The sequence below is a fragment of the Cheilinus undulatus genome, linkage group 2 (assembly GCF_018320785.1).
Source record: "Cheilinus undulatus linkage group 2, ASM1832078v1, whole genome shotgun sequence".
Taxonomy (NCBI): domain Eukaryota; kingdom Metazoa; phylum Chordata; class Actinopteri; order Labriformes; family Labridae; genus Cheilinus; species Cheilinus undulatus.
Genome location: NC_054866.1, coordinates 13,557,277 through 13,571,956, shown reverse-complemented (window position 1 = coordinate 13,571,956; position 14,680 = coordinate 13,557,277). Strand labels below are relative to the sequence as shown.

Genomic DNA, 14,680 nt, shown 5'->3' with positions numbered 1-14,680 from the left:
TCACGAGGAACCAGACCCACCTATTGACTAGATGTAGATGCCAATGGCAGTATAGCCGACGCCAGTGTGGACCCCGACGCCACATTAAGGCGATAGAACCTCGAAAAAGTACAAGGCGCCTTCCAGGATGCTGCTGCACAGATCTCTGAAAGCGACACCCCCCTCATTGCTGCCCAAGATGTAGCCATCCCCCTAGTGGAATGGCAGATAACATCTGAAGGAGCAGGCCTACCTGCAGCCTCATATGCCTGCTTAATGGCCTCAACAACCCAGTGGGAGAGCCTCTGCTTAGACAACGCACGCCCCTTATTCTGTCCACTGAAGCAGACAAACAGCTGCTCCGAGCGCCTGAAGCTTTGTGTAGCCTCAATGTATAAGCGCAGTGCCCGGATGGGACACAGCAAGTTGGCCTTCTCCTCCATCTCTGACCTAAATGGAGGAGGACAGTAAGCCTCTAGTTCTATGGCCTGATTAATATGACTAAGGGACAAAACCTTTGGCAGAAAGGAGATGTTTGGCCACAGTGTCACACCAGAGTTGTCTGCCTTCCACCGAAGGCATGTGGGACTAATTGAGAGAGCGTGAAGTTCACTTACACGCTTGGCTGTCGTAATTGCCAAGAGAAAAGCAGTCTTAAATGACAAGTTCTTCAAGGCTGCCCCTGCCATAGGCTCAAAGGGTGCCCTGCCCAAGACCTGCAGGACCAGAGACAGGTCCCACATAGCTGCATGCTTAATTCTAGGAGGGCGCAGCCTCCGGGCACCACGGAGAAACTGTGACACCCAGTGATGTGCCCCCACGGGTCTGCCATCAACAGGGCAATGATTTGAAGAAATAGCTGCCACATACACTTTCAGAGTTGAAGCGGCACGGCCAGCTTCAATAAGATACTGCAAGTAGCGAAGGACATCCTGCACAGAACAAGATACTGGGTCCAATTCTCTGTCCCTGCACCATGAAGAAAATGCAGACCAACAATTTTGGTATACTAACCTCGTAGAAGGAGCCCTAGCATTATGCAGGGTTTCCTGAATCGAGGGTTCAAGGTCAGTCAAAAGGGACTACTCCCCCTCAGTGGCCACACCCATAGCTGAAGGAGGCCCGGAGACGGATGCCACACCCTTCCATCCAGCTGGGACAGGAGGTCTGTCCTCACTGGGAGCTGCCAGGGAACTCCCTCCACCAGACTGAGGAGGATGGAAAACCATATCCTTGATGGCCATCTGGGAGCCACCAGGAGGACCCTGTGGCCAGACAACCTCACCCTGTGAAGCACTGGCATTATCAAGGGGATCGGAGGAAATGCATAAAGAGACCCCTCGGCCAAGCATTGGCGAGGGCGTCCATCCCCAGTGGAGCACTGGTCTCTGCCAAAGAGAACCATAGGGGGCAATGTGTCGTGCTCTCTGAAGCAAACAGGTCCACCTGTGCCTCCCCATACCGATCCCAGATCAACTGTACCACCTGAGGGTGCAACCGCCACTCCCCAGGGGGCAGCCTCTTGCGTGAGAGGTAATCTGCCACCGCATTTGACTTGCCTGGAACATGGATTGCCCTTAGGGAGGCCAGCCGAGAATGAGCCCACTTCAACAACCTCTGGGCTTCTCTCAGAGACCCCAGTGACCTGGTTGCCCCCTGATGGTTCACATGAAACACAGCTGAGGTGCTGTCTGTTCGGATAAACACATGCTTGCCCCTGAGAAAGGGGGAGAAGTGCCTGAGCGCTAAGTAGACAGCGCGGAGTTCCAGTATATTGATGTGCTGCCCCTTCCACTGAGGGCCCCAAACCCCCTGAACCGTCCTCTTCTGCCATACTGCCCCCCAACCATGGGGCGAGGCATCTGTTGTCACTACCTCCCGCCTTGCTGGGACCAAGCCAAGAGGAACCCCATGGAGAAGGAAAGTGCTCTCCCGCCACCGGTGAAGATGAGTGAGACACCTGTGGGTGACCTTGACCTTGACGCACCTGCGCCGTCGAGGGTCTAGGTGAAGGCTGTTGTACCACCTCTGCAGGGGACGCAGATGTAGCAGCCCCAGAGGCGTGATCGCTGATGCAGCCGTCAGCATCCCCAGCAGCCTGAGCCACGTCTGGGCAGTCGGACGTGCCCCAGGGCTGAACAACCTCAGCAGGCTCTGGATCCTTTCCACACGCTCCACCGTCAGGCGTGCCATCATAGACACTGAGTCCAGGGACAAGCCGATGAAAGAGGCCTGTTGGGTTGGAGTTAGTGAGCTCTTTTCCCAGTTCACTGTCATACCCAGGGCCTGGACATGAGCGAGAACCCTTGATGTTGCCTGCTCTGCCTCCCGACACGAGGGAGCGCAGATGAGCCAGTCGTCGAGGTAGGGGAGAATTTTTATGCCGGTCAGGCTTAATGATGTTAAGGCTGCCTTTGCGCATCTTGTGAAGATGCGAGGGGCCAATGACAGGCTAAATGGAAGAACGGCAAATTGATATGCTTGGCCCTGAAAGGCGAAGCGGAGAAACTTTCTGTGGTCTGGGTGAATGGGGACGTGAAAATAGGCATCCTTTAAGTCTATGGATGTGAACCATTCTCTTGGAGAAATGACCTGAAGGACATCGGCCGTGCGAAGCATTCGGAACAAAAGGACCTTCAGATATTTGTTCAGCCTCCTTAGGTCCAGAATAGGCCGAAGAGAGCCATCTTTCTTGGGGACCAGAAAATATGTTGAGTAAAACCCATCCTCTTGTGTATGTGGATGAACTGGAGTAATAGCCTTTTTGTCCAGGAGGATGGCTATCTCCTGTGACAAACATTGTGCCTTTATGGGATCTGTGACCGAAGTCACCCTGACCCCTGAGGGTGGAGGGGGCCGGCGGCGGAACTGCAACCTGTAACCCTGGAAGATTATCTTTAAAACCCATACGTCTTGGAAATGGGCTGCCCAGTATTCCAGGTGCTGCTGTGAGAACCTGCCCACCGCTGGCCCCAAGCCCTCAACATGTGCCCTGAGGATTATTTGGGGGCTTGGGGGGGCGCTGGTTATGTGCCTGTGGCCGCTGAGGCCTGCGTTGGGGAGGGTGGTCCCCTCTGGGCTGACGCCAACTACCCCCAGTCAGCTGGCTATCCTGTTGCCAGCACTGTGGTGGTGGGTTTACATTTTGAGTGCATCAAGGGTCCCAGGCGCCTCGCTTTTTAGAGCGCTGACCTGGAGGGCCCATGGCCCCTCTACCATGACGACCCCAGGCTTCTGATGCTTGGCTGGACTGCTTTCTGCGCTCCAGCGCCTTTTCTGCCTCTGGCCCAAACAACTGGCCCGGCACAACTGGAAGCTTCCGCAGCACCAGCCTACAGTCATCTGACATCGGCGCCTGCGCCAGCCAAACCTGATGTCGCGCGACAACCAGAGTCGACATCAGATGACCAAGCTCCCTGGTCATCAGACCAAATGCTTGGAGAGCTGCATCATGGACATCCCCAAGCTCTCTGCCATCATGCTCCGGGTGCAGCATCTGGGACGGGGCGAGAAGGAGCACTGAGAGTGAGTTCCCCATACGGGCCATCCGGGCCCCTGCCTCATAGGCTTTTGTAAGAAGGCTGTCTGTGACCCTACACTGTGGCCTTGGACAGCGAGCCTTATCTTTTAGGGCCTCATCTGGAGAAAGAACCAGAGAGGCGATACATTGGTCCACAGGGGGCATATGGTCAAAGCCATGCTCCCCTGCATTGCGCATGGAGGCCAGGGTCCGAGAGTCCCTGCCATGGTGGGCAGCTGCCCTAGGATCAGCCCAGCAGTGCCTTAACTCCTCCAGAAATGCAGGTGAGGGTGGAACCTCAAAGGGTGGGGCCGTGGGTGTCCGCCGAAAGAATGGGTTGCTAACCAGGCTCTGAGCCGCTGGTGTGTCATTCAGCCCAATCCTGGCCAGGGCTGTACGTAGTGTTGCTTGCAACGAGCACGCTCCCTCCCCTGGCTCAGCACTAAGGGAGCTCCTTTGGGAAGTCTCTCAGCCATCCCTGGCCTCCACACTCACCGGTTCCCCCTCCTGGAACCGATCAGAGAGGGGGTCCTCCCTGGGGCTGAACATGGTTTCCTGTCCACCCTGAAACTGAGATGATGCCCTTGTTGACATAGCATCCTCATTATCGTCACCTGAATCCCAGGCTGTCAGCCTAGGAGCTGGTGGGGAAGGCGGAGCCTGTACCAATGCTCTGAGCTGCTCAATTTCAGCTCTTAGTGCCTCCATTTCCTGGCGAGAAGGAGCCTTCCCCTTCGCCTTCTTGCATACCGGGCTACCATCCTCCTGTGCCCCTCTGTGCTTACCCCGCCACTTACTGCGGGAGCCGGTGCTCTTGTGTGTGTGCCCAGAGGGTGGGAGGTCATCCCCAAACAGGAGACTCTCCACCTGCCGCAGCCTTTCCTCTCTCACTGCCAGAGGCAAAATGCTGCAGTTGATACAAGGGTCTGAGAGGGCCTCCCTCAGGTGACCCACACCCAGACACTTGGGGCACAAATCGTGGCCATCCTCAACATGCAGTTGAGTTTCACAGGAAGTACAGGCCATCATACACACCACAGGGTGACGCTAGGAAATCTGAGCGGGAGCTGTGACTATCTGCCACTTAACACCATCAGAACCTCTAGCAAATACCTCGGAAATTATTACTCAGAGAGAAAAAAAAAAATAGCTATATATATATATATATATATATAGCTAGGAAGGCTAATGTAGCCTGCGGCTAACCTGTCCAGCTAAATAAAGTGTATACAGCCAGGTAATCTGAGCGAGAAATGTGACTGTTAGCCACAAAACGCGACCAGAACCCCAGCACTTACCTTAATTACCGCTCCGTCAGACACAAATAGCTATGCAGGCTAACAAAATATAACGTAGCCTGCCGCTAACCTGTCCACCGAAGCCTGTATGCAGCCAGGTAATCCAAGCGCGAGCTGTGACTATGAGCCACCGAACGCGATCAAAACCTCCAGCCACTTAACAATATTATCTAGCAAAAAAAAAAAAAAACGCTAGGACACCAGACGAGAGACGTATTAACCGCACTCGCGTCTAGCGTCGGAGGAATTAGCCACTACCGCTTACTATTTACAATAGTAGGTCTAGCTAGCGGGCTAAAACCTCCCGACAGGAAAGGAAGGGTAGCTTGACAGCCCCCGCCTTGGAGGGCAACAATTTGCACTCCGACCAGAAGTCACAGGCAGACTGTCAAACACCAAACAACACAAAGCGTGCTTACCTTTTCTGGACCTGCAGAATTAAGAACCTCAATACGGACCTTATGGAGCGATTAACCAGCGATACACGCCAGGCTAACAGCGAGAAGATCAAAGAGGCCGGAAGTAGGCTGTCACGTGCTATTTATAGCAGGTGTGGTCAGCCCACATGTCACTCACGTGACTTTGTTTACATTAGATCTCGACCTGCACGGAGTGCGAGGAGACACATCCACTTTGTTTACTGCCACTGGCAGTCAGGAAGGAATGAAACAGAACTTAATATTTTGCTTCATTTTGGCATCCTACATGTTAACATTATAAACCTGAAATCAGTCCTTCTTTGTTGCTCCAAAAAACACTGAAACCCATTTTAGAGCAGCGAAGAAGAACCAATCAAAGGATCCACTGCAGCAGAAATGTTTGGAAACAGCATGACATTCATTACTTTCTGTATTTGTTAAAAATAAGTCTAAGGATAAACAAATTCCCAAATTTCAGTCCTTAAAACACACTTTAAAGTGTAAGGAATGACGATGAATAAAACAATGAGACTTCAGAAGATGTAGGTCTGTTGGTCCAGTATAAAACTGCAGCCAATATTTACAGCTGATAAAGCAGATTTATCTGGCAAAATATGGTTTGTAAATATCAGCAGAAATGTTAATATCTGACAATATTAATGTCATACTGATAATCTCATGCATCTCTAGTTGTGAAAGTTACAAAAAAGAAAAAAGAAAATTTAAAAATTAAATAAATCATAAATAATTTTAAAAAGAATAAAATAATACTTGCCGTGAGGACTGCAGCAGAAGAAAAGACAGATGTTGATGTCAAGAAGATTAATGAGGAAAAGAAAAGAGACAAAGTTCAAGAAAATACCCTGTTTTTGTGTCTAAAAACACCATTAAAATAATTCAAGCTAGAAAAGCACTCCGAGAGCGCAGACCTCCACCATTAGAGGCAGACAGTGATCCGGATCACTCCCAAAATCTAATCAGTTCTTCCTTATGCCATTTCTGACATTTTCTGAAAATTTCATCAAAATCCGTCCACAACTTTTTCAGTTATGTTACTAACAAACAAACAAACAAAAAAAAAAAACCAAACAAACCCACCCGATCACATAATCTCCTTGGCAGAGGTAAGAAAGATGAGCAATTTGTAGAATAAATAAATAAAATTAAAAGTAAAAGTAGCTGTTAATAATATATTAGATTTATATTGATAATAATACAGTTTTTCAAAGCTACTTGACTAAATTTACAGTAACTTACTCTGTAGGACACTAACCCTATGTATTCCTGACTATTTCCAATAAAACATGAGGTCTTTGAGTTAAATGTCCTTAGAAAAAAAAGAACCAAAGTAAAGTGCTGAGATCTAAAACACTGCAGGAAACGACCAGGTTCTGTCTTAGGTGCCAGAACTATTAATGGGTTATTCAGCTAAATGCAGAGTTGGCTTTCACATTATCATCAGCATGTTGTGCGTTTGTGGTGGTACTCACTGGTTTTACAGTATGGATACGCGTTCCAAGCTTTCTCATGGACACGAAGTGAACCTTGAGGAGCGCACTTACCGAGGAAAGTCGGTACCCGACTGTACAGAAACACACAAGCAGAAATAAAGGAGGCGTAGTTTTACCAATTTGTAGCTTCCTCAGTTCCTTTTAGAAAACTATAAATAATAAAAAACATATAAAACTTAAAACAAAAACATATTTAAGTTTGTATATGCCCTTTGTATAAGTGAAAATGAATCTGTATTTAGGTTTGTTGTATGACAGGTCACCATGTTATGAACCCCCAGGTCAAACTTCTGTCAAGTAAAACATCTCTAAGTTTATAAAATTAAGCTTCAAAATCATGAAAAATGAGGCAGTAAAATCTGCTCCAGGATGGTGTGGGCGTGTCTGTTTAAATGAGCTGAAGCCACGCCCACTCAGGAGAAATACAATCCTCTCAGATTTAAAAAATGTTACAACCTGAATGTTGACCCTACTGTGCGCTCATGACATCATGAGCCCACATATTGGCCCTGCCCACATGAAACCCAGCCAGGAAAGAGGTGAAAAACTTTCTAACAGTCTAAATCAAGAATTCAGTCACATGTAGATCTCAGTGTTTTCACGTTTACAGCAACCATATTCCAACATATCTAGTGTGTCAAGACAAAAATTTTGGATTCCACTTTACATGGTCTTTAAATATTTCCTCTGAATTTTCATAAGTAAACTAGAAAAAGCTACACATCCCAAATCCCACCTCTTCCATAACACACTTTATGAACCATTCCAATCCAGCTTCTGACCAGTGTTTTGGTGCTTAATAATGCATTTAAATCAAAGTTGTTTGCTATTGTAAGCATTGTATAAATCCTATAAAAACATCATATGTTTTTTGCACTTAAACTAGCATTTAAAGGATTAAATTCCTAAAAATGAATCAATGTTTGATATTAATGATCAGGTTTGATCTTGTTTAAAAAATGAATGCAAAAGAAGTTAGAAGAAATGTTAACATAAATATCTTTATTGTGATTTATGTATGCTGCCATTTTTGGACACAAACACCCTGACCCTGACATCGCTCTTTGTATCACCCCTCTGTTTTAGTAACAGGCATTGGGTTTCACTGGTTTTTGATTGTCAATCACTGTGCACTGCCTCTCCCTCTCTGCTCACGCCATCTTTGGGTTGAAATATAAGTGTATGTGTTCTTTCTTCACAACTTACAGTACTATTGAACCGAAAAGTAATGGATATTTTATCATTTAAAGCAGGGGTTCCCAAACTTTTCAGCCGTGACCCCCCAAAAAATGGGGTCAGAGATCGGGGACTCCCATCTTCCCTTGAGGGGGATAAAGCGCACAATATTGCACAAAGCATCATGTACATAACTTACATTTTAGATAGTTTTTGCAACTTTTACTTGCATTAAGCACAGATATCACTTAAAAAATATGTTTTAACAATATTTCAAACTCATTTTAACAATATTTTAAAAATAATAGATAAACTTCATGATTTTAATCATATGAAATTTTTATGGAAAGCATCCTACGACCCCCTTCACTTTGGGAACCACTGATTTAACGTACTGATATTTTAATCATTTAAAGCACATAGTACTGATATTTTATCATTTAAAGCACAAAATACTGAAAACTATCAAAGTAGTGAACTATTTGACAACCTTACTGTCCCAGATACACCAGTATGACACCCATGGAAGGCACTCAGTTCAGCTCTACAATATTTTATCTATGCAATAAATTTCCTTTTCTACATAAAAAAAACTTTCCTGTTTATATCTGTCACTTTCATATTACAGCAGTACAAAGCTTACCTCTTCAAGTGATAGATTTTGTGCGTGTACTGTCCTTTCTGTCCATCTTCCTCGTACGGCTCGTTTATGAGCACCTCCACACCTTCACCTCCTCCCGTCTCATTCTTACTGGCCTCTGCCACTGCATACAGTTGTGCCACTTGGTACTGGAGGGACAGAACAACAGTGAAGGGAAAATGTGATTTAAGAAAAACAAAGAAATAATTTTCACTTTGATCTCTTTACAGCTTTTTTCTTTTTTTTTTTTTTTTTGGTCCTTTTATTTTCTGTGGAACGTTTCGTTTTTGCCTTACAATATAAAAAAACCCAAATGAAAAAGTTTTCAACAATCTGGTCAACACACTAAAGAGGTGAGCAGTTAGACCCACCGAAACCCCTAAATTAAGATCATTTCATATCAAACTACAAGTTTTTTTTTAATTTCTTGATTTAGAAAAATTAAATTTTGGTAAAAAGAAAAGAACTACAGTGGACAGAAGTATTTTCATTAAAGATTTTGTGGTCTAATTCTGTACAGTGTAAGAAAGAACGCCCTCACCAGCTTTAAAGTTCAATATTTAGTGTTACAAAATATCAAAAATATTTAAAAAGAGGTCACACCATATAAAACTGCTTAGAGTAAAAACAAATAAAGAAATCAAGCTACAAGTTATAAAGTTTGGATTGGGGCTCTGGTAAGAAATTTAAACTTGCTGCAGATGGTGATTTCTTCATCTGTATCTGTAGTAAAGGCTGAATGAAAACATGGATGGTCCCAGTGACATCACCCTCTTAGCTATCGAATCCATGCAAAATATTGTTGCTGTCCGGCCTAAACCTCCTACCTCCAAAATCACAATGAAAATACTGAATAATTCAATTATTTTGGACACTGGATGGTGATAGTCAGCATCTCCTTATGACACTTTCTATTGGTTTTAATTTTGTAAAACCCACTGACAGATGCAAAGGATGACCAATAGGACTAATTTTTTAGAAAAAACCCTGAACAAAGGTTAAGTTCAAGCAAAAATATTTTATGTAACTATAGCAGGCTTGTATCCAGTTGTAGTTCAAGACAGAATAAAAATCAAAAGGGACACAAAAACAGTTTGAGCACAAAATAGTGGAATTTTGAAATGTAATAAAAAGGATGCAATTAATTTGCAATTAACCACAGAAATCCTGACGTTGACTGCAACTGATAATTTTAATCTTTTGACAGCCCAAGCTTTAATGCTTGTGTGGGTGATAGTGCAGAACTTTAAAGAGCAATGTCTCCATGGCAAACAGTAAAAGGTGTAACACCTATTCAGTAAGTCAGCATACTCACTGATGGAGGATTTAACTACTCACTCTACACTCCAAAGTCTGGTTAGCAAGCAGTGCAGTGGACCCTCAAGGCAAATGTAGTGAGAGCATGTAGGGTGCAGTTTGAGAAAGTCCCCATTACTACGCTGCTGCAGAATCAGTGTGGAAATATAAAGACTTAAAATGTGCAAGCTTTGTTTCAGTGCTGTCACAGAAATGCACAGTGAAAGGCTTTTGACTTCACATTTAAAACCCAGAGGGTGCACCTGCCTCTGCTGTCTCCCTTGGATACTTTTCCTGGAGCTAATGCTGGAAAAAAAAACACTTCTGTATAACTGGTACAATAAGAAATACCACTAATTACACAAGAAAAAGAAATACAAGTTCAAAGCCCCCTGTTAAGACTCATTCTGTCTTGACCTAAGTTAACCATTTATAGAAATGACCCGTTGTTAACTATTTTCCTATATGTACCATAGACACTAACTTCAGCATCGGAAAACTAGCAGAGTAAGCCTTTTGAAAACTTTTCCTCTTCCTCTTCTTCCAACCCCCAAAGTTCAAACCCTTCCTGAGTCAGGAAAAAATGTTGTGACACTGGAAAGAGTGACTCACGACGCTGGCACTGTCAGCCAGGCCAGGCCAGGATAGCACACTCCCACTAAACATACACACAGTCACACACAAAGGAAACCTTTTTGTAGCTACCATGATGCTGTGTCAGGCAATGCTGGAACAGTGAGCATGGCTAAATATCAGTTTGAGGATTATAAAATCAAGGATTAGGACCTATCCTTACTAAAATGTAAAGTGGATGAAAAGAAAATTGTGTTCATGTGACCAAAAAAGGAGGAAAATGTTTATTGAAGTTTATCACCCAAGATCTCAGGGGAGGCATGAGGCTTTGTCTGCTATGAGATTTACAAAATTAGATTTGTACATATGAACTTAGGTCATGATAAAACATTTACCAAATAGTTTATTTAAAGGCCTTGGTAAGAAAAATATCCATCCTTACATTAATTACACTGCTCATGCCGTTTGAGGTCATGGGGTGCTGGAGCCAATCCCAGCTGCCATTGGGTGAAAGGCAGGGTACATCCTAGACTGGGTGCCAGTCAATCGCAGGACTTACACATAGAGAAAAACAACCTGCCACACTTACACTCACACCTATGGTCAATTTAGAGTGTCCAATTAACCCAATGAGCATGTGTTTGGTCTGTGGGAGGAAGTCTGAGTACCTTCAGAGAACTCGAGCATGCACAGGGAGAACATGCAAACTCCACACAGAAAGGCCCTGTCTGGCCAGGATTCAGACCAGAAAGAAAGACTTTTTCGGTCAACTTATTTCTTATGGGTTTTGTTAATGAAACGGTTAAAATTTGTATGGCTTTTTGACAGTATGGTATCAGTTTTTATTTCCTGGGTCATGAGGTGCTCAGCATTTCTTAGATACAGATAGGGGGAACACAAAGGAAAAAGGTTAGGAACCAATGGTCTATTCCATGTCTAACATGGATCTCCACAACTCCTTCCTCCACCTTGCCGTCCTGTTGTAGTTCTCTGTCTCTGTGCCCAGGTGAGAAAACATCATTTATATGTCTGTAGCTTTTAAAGCCTTGTCCACACGAAGACGAAAACGTTATATTATTGTGTCATTTTGAAAAAGTTTTCCGTAAATATGGGGTTGTTTCAGTAATTGTAAGCCCGGAGCCACTGAAAACAACTGAAAACGCTGTAGTATATATGCCAAACCTGTACGTGGCACGGTATTGCTGCCACGGAAATGCACCAAAAGAGAGGAGAAAATCACAGAAAACTGCCACAAACTTTCTCCTAGTTTCCCTTCTGATTTTAATATATACTTTTTAATAGATGTTCTCAATTTTTAGCTGCTACGAGATTGAGATTCTGCTGAACAGAATTTCATTCTAACAGTGCAATGACAATAAAGCTTCTTCTTCTTCTGGTTGTTCTCCGCAGTGGATTTAGAACATCTGGTGTATGCTGTTCTCGGTGGTGGTAAAGGAGCAACAGACTTTGCTGTAAAAGTCATAATTAGCTCAATAGCTTCTACAGCATGAACACACCCTGTAAATGCCATTGTAACTAATAATTAATACCTAATGACTAATATTTATATGTATAATCTGTACACGTTTGTATATATATATTTGTTTTTATTTATGTGTATATAGGTGTACATATTAATATTTCCACCAAACCCAATCTGTAATATACCAACCTGTACATAACTGTTTGTAAATACTATTTATATTTTGTAAGACAACGTTTTTATATTCCATATTTGTATTTATTAGTGCTCTTGCGTAAGTGGCTACGATATGTCTGACGTAATCATTTCTAGAAAGATGCGGTTAACTGTCTACACGCAGGCAAAGGTAAGCGTTTACAGATTTGTTCACTCTAGGACCCAGTTTCAAAAAGTAGCATTCACGGCCTCCAAAAACGCCGTTTCCGTGTGGATGAAACGCCGATGCAACAAAAAACTTTTGCATATACTCCTGAATTCGTCTCGTGTGGATGGGGCCTAAGAACTCACTCAGAATTTCCAAAGAAAGTTAAAAATGAATTTCCCTCATTTTTCGAAGTGTTCTTTGTATTTTTCTGCTCTGGCTTGAACTGTACATTAGCCTACTCCACACAGCCCCCATGGCTATCAGTGGCATTGCAATGTTTGGACTTTCACTTTGAAAGAGTGGGTAAAAAAGGGATGAAGTGAACACAAAGTATGGACAGAAAGCTCAAATATAGATTATTGATAGACCTTAGGACCAGATTTGTTTCTGAAGACCACTAGGCTTTGCATCCAAAAAAACAATATAAACAATAGCTTTGGTTACATAAACCTTTTTTTTTTCACAATCCGATTGAATTTATTCTGATCAGATATAAAAACTTCTTTATTCAGATGGATGCCTAAAGATATGATCCCATTCAGATGTGCTTGCTCATGCATCATACATTCAATCTGAATAAAACTGCTCTGACATGCGCAGCATCGTCCTACCGGTCAAATCCGACGAAAATTTGCTGCAGAAGAAGAAGTTCTTCTTTGCTTTTGTTGTAAATAAACTGCCGGCATGCACTCGTTTGTTTCAACTCCTACTCGTGCAAAATATTGGATTATTCGACTGCTTTGTGTCTATACCTTTTACTATCTGAACAACAATTCTGTGCTTTTTTTAAGTTTCAAGAAAAAAGGTGTCACTGGAACAGACCAGTTTTGTTTTGCTCAGATCAAGAGTTTTCATTGATGCCGATCTGAACGCAAAAACCGCTTCACTAAATTGGAATGAGATTTCTTTCCAGTTGAGCCAAATTGGAGAATATTATTCTGAATGAATTGTATATATGGAGCACTTTATTCAGATCAGTGATTTATTCTGATTAAAAGTGGTCCATGTAAACATAGCTAATGTTGTCTTCTCTAGGAGTGACCCCAAATGGTCGCATACTCAATAATTTGTCTGAGAGTCATTCTACTGCCAATCTCATAATCAGGCATCTGCTTATGGGACAAGACTAATTCCAGTATAGCTGTATGGGGGGGTGTTAATTGTCCAATTTTACACAGATTTACCTGTTTTACCTCCACATCACTCATAGCCTATCTGGGTTTGAATATCAACTTATAAGTGCTTATAAATGCAATTCTGAAAGTGACTGATGTACTCTTAATCAGTCCCCTTTGCAACATGAGAGATAAACCATAAAAGTCATCAAACTCATTTTGCATTTTCATACAAGTGAATGATTGTGTCAGGGAGGTGTTTGGTAGTAAGGTTGTTATTGTCTGAATTTTAAACTTCTATACAGTACTAGTAACCTGACACACAAAGCAGGCTGTTTCATATATCCACTACATGGTAGCTGTTTCACATTCATCTGAGAAACCTACCACACAAAGTGTTTTGGAGGGGCAGGACTTTTCAAAAAAATTCTCAGAGGGTTATTGGGCAAACGTTTTGTCTGTCACATCCATTACGGGCCAATCAGAGTAAACATAAAATGAAGTAGCAGGCATGTGCAGCTCCAGTACCACAAGCTCGGCAGACAGGCACTGTTGTAGTCTACAAACAGTGGCACTAGTTGGTGGATCACACTCGTGCCAAGGCCAGTAGGGAGAAGAGCAAAAACATTTCACTGCCAAAACAGATTCACAGTTTGTGTTCACACTTCCAGCACAATGTCTGGAAATTGTCGGCGGTGTGGTGCATGTCTGAAAAGGACTTCGATTTCTCTTATGACCTTTTCGTTGCCATATAGTCAAGTTGGATTAAAGTCAAATCTTTAAGCCCTCTTTTTCCCACAACCAAAGCACCGCTTCAGGCTACTAACCTATCTCTGGTAGCCCTGGATGCTCACCTTCGTCACTGTGAGCAGGAGCTCAGGAATGTGGCTTGTTGTGTATAACCAGTCTGTTTTCTCAGTGACGAGGACAGCAAGATGTAACGCAGGCCTTTCATGAACAAGTACAAGGGTGGGGATGCAGCATTCAAATAGACAGGCTGAACCTGACAGAAGGTCTTCATCAATACTGGACTTAACTTGTTGAGACAAAGTGCTCCAACTGTCAAGTTAGTCAGAAGCTGCTGGGCCACATCCTGATGTAAAGTGACAAAAAAACAAGGTGTGCACTGGCAGGGAAGGTCTTATTGCTTTAAAGTAAGAACAAAAATCACTTAATTGAAATCATATGTAAAAATCAGTCACATGAGGGTAACTTTTAAAATGACTTGATCAAGCCAAGCTAAGGCTGGGCAGTATGTACCAAAACTTAAAGACTTTAATATGGAAAATCTAATGATGTAGATGTC

At 43.5% G+C, this 14,680-nt stretch overlaps 1 protein-coding gene across 1 annotated transcript in view; it reads right to left on the bottom strand.

Moving 5' to 3' along the window:
• LOC121526192 (phosphatidylinositol transfer protein alpha isoform-like) overlaps positions 1-14,680 on the bottom strand; it is a 36,449-nt gene that overhangs the window by 9,248 nt on the left and 12,521 nt on the right. Inside the window, exons 3-5 of the mRNA XM_041812636.1 lie at positions 8,547-8,692; positions 6,707-6,798; positions 5,992-5,999 (exon numbers count right to left, since the gene is read on the bottom strand). Coding sequence (XP_041668570.1) covers positions 5,992-5,999; positions 6,707-6,798; positions 8,547-8,692 — 246 coding nt within the window. The remainder of the gene's footprint in view (positions 1-5,991; positions 6,000-6,706; positions 6,799-8,546; positions 8,693-14,680) is intronic.